Source organism: Austrofundulus limnaeus, unplaced genomic scaffold (genome assembly GCF_001266775.1).
Source record: "Austrofundulus limnaeus strain Quisiro unplaced genomic scaffold, Austrofundulus_limnaeus-1.0 Scaffold9, whole genome shotgun sequence".
NCBI lineage: Eukaryota > Metazoa > Chordata > Actinopteri > Cyprinodontiformes > Rivulidae > Austrofundulus > Austrofundulus limnaeus.
In genome coordinates, this window is record NW_013952411.1 from 1,774,644 (window position 1) to 1,782,499 (window position 7,856).

Below are 7,856 nucleotides of genomic sequence, written 5' to 3' on the forward strand. Positions count from 1 at the left end.
ATTGACTTCCAGGACTTTGTATTGACTTCCATTCATTTTCGTAACTGCATTTATGCCCAACCCAGACATTTTCCCCAAAATTAACCATTACTGGTCTWTAGTTAACTCTAACCTGAACCAGAATTTAATGCACACCATACCTCTAAACCTAACTAGTAAAGCACAACACAGCTGCAAACAAAGTGAGGACCAGGAAAATGTCCTCACTTTCCAAAAATGCCCTCACTTTGTTGATTCAAAACCTAACATGGTTCTCACCCTGTAGCCAAAACAAGTACACACACACACACATTCTCTGAGAACTTTACAGATTTTACAGCCACAGGTGGAAAATAAATAAATAAATAAAACATCCTCCACATTTACACACAAAGAAGCTACACGGCGCATTTAATTTCCTGTTTTCTGCTGTTTACTTCAAGACATTATTCAATGAAACGCTGCGCTCGCTCACTGCCAATGACGGAACAAGATAAAACCAGTGCAGGGAGATCACATGGCAGCTCGCTCTTTAAACACAGACACAGTTTAGTATTCACAACTTTGGGCGAGGAGGATAAATGCGTTTTCAGAGCTGGAGTGCGAGGGATGAATAAGAGATGAATCTGCGTCTGTCAGAGTATTTGTATGTCACTGCCCGTCTCTGGGACTGCGCCGCAGCTAACCAGAATAATTAATGCTTTTCCTCCCGGGGGGGTCCCAAACAGCAGAGCAGCTTTTCTTTTACACGACTCATCTTACCACAGTCACCACCTCCAGRTCCTTCACATACGTCCTCTCTGTGGTCAGCAACTCTTTGGCGATGAAGTAGGCTCGGTCTGTGGGAAACCTCTGGAAAGCATCAAAACAAAGAAAAAGACAAGAGAAAGTCCTTCGGTAAATTTACAGAAAATATTATTTTTTATATTTATATTATTTTTATTTAGCTAATTCTAAATAACCACATCTTTAAAAGAGACATATCCTGCTTTTAAATCCTTCTTTTTCTTATAAATCATTCAGTTTGGGTTTATATAAAGTGGAACGACAATGCTTTGGTCTGAATTCCTCCTTACTGTAACTCCACAAGCCCCCCACCTTCACCCCTTTTCTGAGGTGCGTCTCAGATCACCTCGTTTAAAGTGGGTCTGGTTTTACAAACCTTCCTCCGGACCTCATCTTCATCATCGGTGCGAACACTGCAGGCGTCGTTGAGCAGCGGGCTGGTGAGCGGGGAAGGCTGTCGGCCATCGAAGCCTTGGCTGCACAGGTCCAGGGACTTCTGACCRTTCACCATCCCGTGGGGGTGTCCGGAGGAGCCAGACAGGCGAGGACTGTTGGACTCAACATCTGTGGGGAGTCAAACGGTGATGTCATAGGTTAACGTCAGCATCTGCATTCACAAATAGTCCAAGGAAGCGTACACAGGTGGGCGTTTAAACACTTAAAAATATATCTTAACACAAYGAAATCAACAAAATACAGATTTAACTGATTAATTGTTAACTGGATAATGAAAATAAATGTGTTGCAAAAGAGGAAATCTGAATTTACAGAGACCGTGACAACATTTTTGTGTTAATTAAACCTTCCAGAATTTAAGTCATAATTAGAGATTGACTGAGTGGGCGGATGAATGATTAATTAAATTAATTTTTACTTTTTTTTTTCAAAAGATCCACATCTGACAAGCATGACAAGCTGATTAAAGGAGACACATTTATAGCCAAGKGTGCTCAACATAACAGCCCTCCCCCAAAGCATTGCTGTGAAGACGTGCTGAAGTGGAAGTGGCTGAAATGGTAGGAAGTTCTTAAAGASACAGAGGCCACTTTTAAGATGTTTAGATAGGGTACAATGTAATGTCAAATACAGCACTTTCATAACAATTGAAGGTGACTTGATTGTGGTAAAAGAAGGGAACTATGTGCCTAAAAAAAAAACATAATACCCACTTTAAAACTTTTGGGACTCTTTCATTTAATTGTTCACTTATTTCTATTTTGGAACTGCATTCWTTCCCAGCCTTTAATCAACCTTCTATCTTTTTCTATCACTAAAAATTAAAGTTATTTGATCCTTAAAACTCCAACAAATACCAAAGCGTCTCCACAATGACACACAAATTAAAACCCACTGGGGTCAAACTGGGACATGTGGCAAAAAAAAAAAAAAGTTAAAAAAATCAGCTGTGACTCACTCTGAAGTTGAGACAGCTCTAGCAGCCGTTGCACCACATCAATCAGTGTACAAGCTGAGGCACATATACTGCAGGACGATGGAGAGGAGCGGCTCGCTTTGTGTCGTTTACACTCACAACGTTCGCTACTTACATGCCCACCTCTACCTGCCATCTCGTGGCATGTTGGCACAAATAAAATGGTGATTACAAGACCACAAAACCAGCACAACATAAAGTCTGAACACTACTGAGGGAGGAAATGACTCAAACACAGAAGGCTACGAGTGAGTGGGATACGATCATTCACCAAGAAACTCAACAACAAAACTAAGAGGATTTTAAAATGAACAGTTTCTATCATCTACAAGGAGTGCCAGAKTCTAAAATATTTACAGCAGCTACCAAAGGTTTCAAAAAGAAAACAGTTATTTTCACTTTGTTTACTACCAAATACAAAGAATTTTGAACAGCATTTTGTTTTGATTTTGTCATTCAGTTAATGCTTTCTTCTACTGAGTCAAAAACAATATGACTAATGGAAGCCTCCCAATTCAACATCTAATTTCAACTGAGGCACAGAGCTGAAAAATGTTCAGTACAGTTTATTAGAGTATTAGTCTAGATTTACAGTTTGTTTAAACACAACACAGTCTGTCTGCTCACATGAAAATGAAAYCACAATGAAGAGAATGAAAGAGCCAAGCATGAAGCACTGTTCAAAAGTTTTAAGGAACTCTTATTTCTGTATGTGTTTCCAAAAAAATCTAGATTAATTGTAATCTTCTAAAGTGGTCTTGAGCCMCTTTCTGGTGGCCTTTCTTTAAACTTTAGCTGCTTTTTTTTTTTACTCGGTTTCTGTCCAGTCCTTTTAGCTGACAGACTGGTCAGGACTAAAAGAAAAATATCCACAGCAAATGAACTATATCTGAAAGTCACGTCTTTAGGGAAACACAAGGGGATCAAGATTATTTCTGGTTACCTTGGTGTGTTACAAAACTGTACTAATGGAGAGTTGAAGTCAAACCACTGCTGTTACACCTCTGAATAAAAAAAAACTAAACTTTGGGAGATGTAGTTATAGAGCCATTCAATGTAGCTCACCATCAGTGTGTGAATGAGTGTGACTGTGGTGTAAAGAGCTTTGGGGTCCCCATGGGGCTTGATAAAGCACTATATAAGTTCAGTCCTTCTACTATTCTACCATAGTGGTACAGTATATGTGAATGATTAAGTTGGTCTGACCAGCCTCCACTGAGATTAGGAACTGGAGGTCTGACACAAAATATATGTGTAGCATTCCACATCAATACCACTCCACACCTTTGTTGGCTTAAATTATGAAAGCTGCCATTGATGCAAGAYATGAGTGGTTAATAGACCATTTTGTATTTGTCATTTTTGTAGTAAAAATTGTTACAAATGCACATGTGCGAAGCGGGCCGAGCTCACACATTTAATGGGAAAACGCTGAGGTTGCTGTGGAAACTGAAATTGAACAAATTCAACTAGTAAATTTACACCGTTTWATAGACTCGATGATTCATGTTAAACTTTCCTTTAGGATTATAGATGAGATTTTTCATAAATAYATTAGCTATAAACAGGGGAGAACCTAGGGTTGTTAATTGGTTGATTGTTTTTCTTAACTCGTTTAACACATTTACGTAGATGGGCATCAGGACATTTTAATGTTGCCTTGTTCTGTTTTATGACACCCTCTATCAGCTGGTAACATCACAGGATGCCAATCTTCATTCCACCAAGAGTTTTTATTTTATTTTATTTTACTCAGCGTAAATATTGTAAACTACGTAAGTGGCTAACCTGTGGGCATATGTCCTATAAACATCTTAAACTGAATATTTCATGGTTAAATGCCTCTCAGATGAAAATCTCCTGTAGTTTTAGACTGAAAGTCCCACCCTGCTCTGCTCTGATTGAATAAAATGGCTCTGGGGTTTGTTTGATTCGTTGAAAGCAGTGTCGGTTTATTCCGGATAAACAGGGTCCCGCCGCCGTACTCCAAYGACTGATTGCACCAATGCGACTGGATTTATTTATATTTTTACTAAGAAATCAGGTTGCATGGCCTTGCTAGGTTGTTTTCACAATGTTCGGTATATTATGTATGCAAGTGAGCCTTATGACATTCTGTTCTGCTAGTACTTGTAACTACAAAATAGTCTATTGGTCATCTATAAAAAGCCAGAGGTGACTTAGAGAATGCTTGTCTTTGGGAGTCACTACATTGGTCCTAAAACACTATCTTAACTAGACTTCTGTTCTTGGTTCTAGCTAGCTAGCACCTTAGCTACATATAGCTAAAGGACCAAATTTAAACATAGTTATTTGGTGAGATTCCTGCGGTGTGTCGGCAACACTAGTTAATTCTTTAAGTTAAGTTGTGTCTGAATAACTCATAGTTCAGAGTTAAGTGACTTAAYTTGAGGGAAAAAAGGCTAAAATAAGTGAAAAGCAAAGTTCAAAKAAGACTACAAGAAATTCWGGCAGTTTAGAAGCAAAATATAATCAATAAGAGTTTGCTCAAGACTTTTGCACAGCACTGCATATTACAGTACATTCAGCAGACGGCAGCCAGGACAGATAGCTCCATGCATAGTTCATCATAGTCTTGATTTAGTACAGCATGCACTGGAAACATATCCTGAAGGACACCAAAGGTTGGGACAACATACAAATCTTTCATACAAAAACTGAGGTAYTGAGCATGCAGAGGTCATGTTAGACAGCCAAGTGTTCATTAAACCAAAATTAATAATAAGCAGGTCTATAGAAGAGCAATATGTGCACCAATGACAGGTTCCTGATGCTGCATTGATCCAGTAACTCTGCATCTGGTATACTTTATAGAGATGATGTTGATTAATTCRCATRACTTTGTTCTTTTTTCATCTTCATGTAAGTAGGTAAAAGTGTGAATAAAAAAACCCCCAGGAAACAGCTAAAACTATGCTGAGTCAGTGACTACGATGGATGAACCAGGAGACTGTACTTTGAAGCGCTTCTGCCCTWAACTGCCTTTCACGAGTGCTTTTCACCACACACACTAGTGACAGAACAGGTTTACATGCAGTCACAGCTGAGAGGAAAACGACAAGATAAGACAGATTCATGCTCAAGGTGAACACACGAAAAAAAGTAAAGTTAATTGTCGTCTTACACAGACTGAACAGAAACATGAAGAAAAAGTGCAAAAAAAAAAAAAACAGGAAAATTGAAAGTGCGGTGCCATTTTATTGACAAGACTGGAAATGTTATGAACAACATCTAATGGCTCGTGCAGGACTTGGTTTAGTGATGATAGATTATTGTTAAAGTCGATATTRGAGTGACAAAACTATCACTGCAGCACTCACTCGTTCACACCAATCTGACCAAGAAACTGCTAATCCTTCAAACGTAACAACACAATACTCAGAAAATATCGGGTCAATTTACAGTATCTCACTCTAATTGCTACTTTGTTCCTGTCTCTTATAAATAATTTGTTAACAATAAATTACAATATAAGTTAGTCAATAATAAAGGCTCCTGTTAAAAAGTAAAACTGCATACCAAACACAATAAGTATCTGCACCTTGTTCAAACTAACAAGATAAATCAGATTGCTGACAATAAATGCCTAGAATGTTAAGAATTACAAAGTAAGATAACAAGCCCAGTATATAGTCAGGAAAAAACCTGAAAAAAAGCAGGTAAAGTTTAAGAATTTGGATGCTTTTATGGACAGTGATAAGATACAAGAATATTTCTGTTTTGAAGGACTTAAGGCACTAAAATGAACCGTCAGCAACCCAACATGTTATCTGCATTATAGTTAACTTTCAGCTTTAAAACAAAGTCACTCATCTATTGTAGCCTCAGCAGGATTGAATCAATAATCATTCAGTGTAGTAAGGCACAAGTATTTGTCTGCTTGAACATGGTTTAAAAGGAGACTAAATGATGATGATCCACTACTTAACGGACAAGAACACTTCTAAAATTGTGCTTTAGTTAGAGGTGCTGTGCTTAAGAAAACTACTGCTGGTTTTATACAATCAGACCATCTGGTCCCAGAACAAATGTGTCAAACTCCTTTGTTTGTGTGTATCAGCAAGTGAAAATCTGTTCTCCATCCTCATCACTGAAGACATGACATCCATCAGCTTCTGCATCCTCATCCAGCTGGAGGCTGCCGAAGGAAAACTTGTTCCTAGGTATGGAGGAATTAGCCTCTACTGGACCAGCAGTTAGKGGGCTGTTGCAGCTGGCCCTGTTCTCCACCTCAGACTCACTGGACTCAGAACCACTGGTGGTGCCCTCACTCATCTGAACCGCACCCACGTGGGTAACACTACCCTGCTTCGATCGTTTTGGACCAGACCGGGACTGGCTCGGTGCCGAGAGGCCGTTCGCCATCATGCGGCGTTCAAGAGCCGCCATACGTTCAGCSCGGGATGTGACAAAGCGTGGTTCCTGCCCGGATAGGGATGCACCGTGGCGCGGGTCTGCGCTCGACTGCTGCTGCACTTTCTGGATCTTCTGTGAGCGARACGATCGGCTCAGGAGTGAGGAGCATCTACCGTCATCACAGAGCGGTGAAATGAAGCCGTTCTGCTCGGTGCGAGGGTGGGGGCTGCTAACTGCAGGACTGGTACAAGATCTCCTTGAACCCATCATAGGTCGACCTTGGACGGGGCTGCTCTGACTGTCTCTATTGTGACCACTGTCATTTCCCAGAGCGATACGGCTAGGACTTTGGTCAACTTTTCGACGTGACTGCTTGACTGCCTGTTCTAGTTCACGATCCATGTTTAATGATCTAGAACAGGAAGGAGACTCCCTATAACGCATCATACCTAGAAAGTGCTCCTGCTGAGACCCTAAGCCTGACCTTCTATGAAACAGGTCCTTTGTTCTACTAGCCTGCTCCCTGCTCATAATAGACTCCCTGTTTGAAGCACTGACAGTGGAGCGGCTGTCTGAGGCACCACGAGATGCTGGACCTTGGCTCAGGTGATCTTGGTGAGTCTGTCGGGTTGAGCCTCTCGTCTCCTCTGTATTGGACATGGATCCTTTTCTGTCCTCGTGACCGTTTCTCTGGTGGGAAGGGCTCGTCCTCGATGTCCGCGAAGCAGACGGGCCTTCTGCACTCACCAGCACYGACTCCTTCCAATGACGGCGAGGAGGAGAGTTGAGTCTGTCCCCGGGAGCACCACTCTGAGAGGAGAAGGGAGTTCAGAATTCAAAGGATTAATACAACAATTAACAGCTGCAGTTTAAAAGGAACTTTTGTATGAATGTCTGGAAAGATTATTCCTTGTGATGCCTTTTATTCAGTTTTGAACTGTTCATACTGTATGTTTTTTGTTAATTGCAAAACGATACACTAGTCCAGTGGTTCCCAAAATTGGGGTCATGGCCAAAACATCAAGGTGGGGTCCTGTAAATATTTTCTGAATTATTTACTTCTCAAAATGACTACTAACAACTATTTGTTTGACTTAGTTGTTACAAAATGTGAGGGTAATAACTTAACATTATTATTATTATGCCCTTGTTCATTTGACCTGACACCAATGTGTATTAACCATAAACAGTCGGGGGCACAGGTCTCTGCTACTGGTATTTTGTAGGTCATGCTTTAGACCAGTGTTTTTCAAAATGTGTGTGCGTGTGTGTGTGTGTGTGT

General features: G+C 40.4%; 1 protein-coding gene across 1 annotated transcript in view; it reads right to left on the minus strand.

Moving 5' to 3' along the window:
* Window positions 1-7,856, minus strand: part of LOC106512910 (FERM, RhoGEF and pleckstrin domain-containing protein 1) — a gene marked incomplete in the record, with an annotated part of 77,265 nt that overhangs the window by 12,960 nt on the left and 56,449 nt on the right. The window contains 3 exon segments of the mRNA XM_014001451.1: window positions 742-831; window positions 1,142-1,329; window positions 7,171-7,384. Of these exon segments, the coding sequence (XP_013856905.1) occupies window positions 742-831; window positions 1,142-1,329; window positions 7,171-7,384 (492 nt within the window).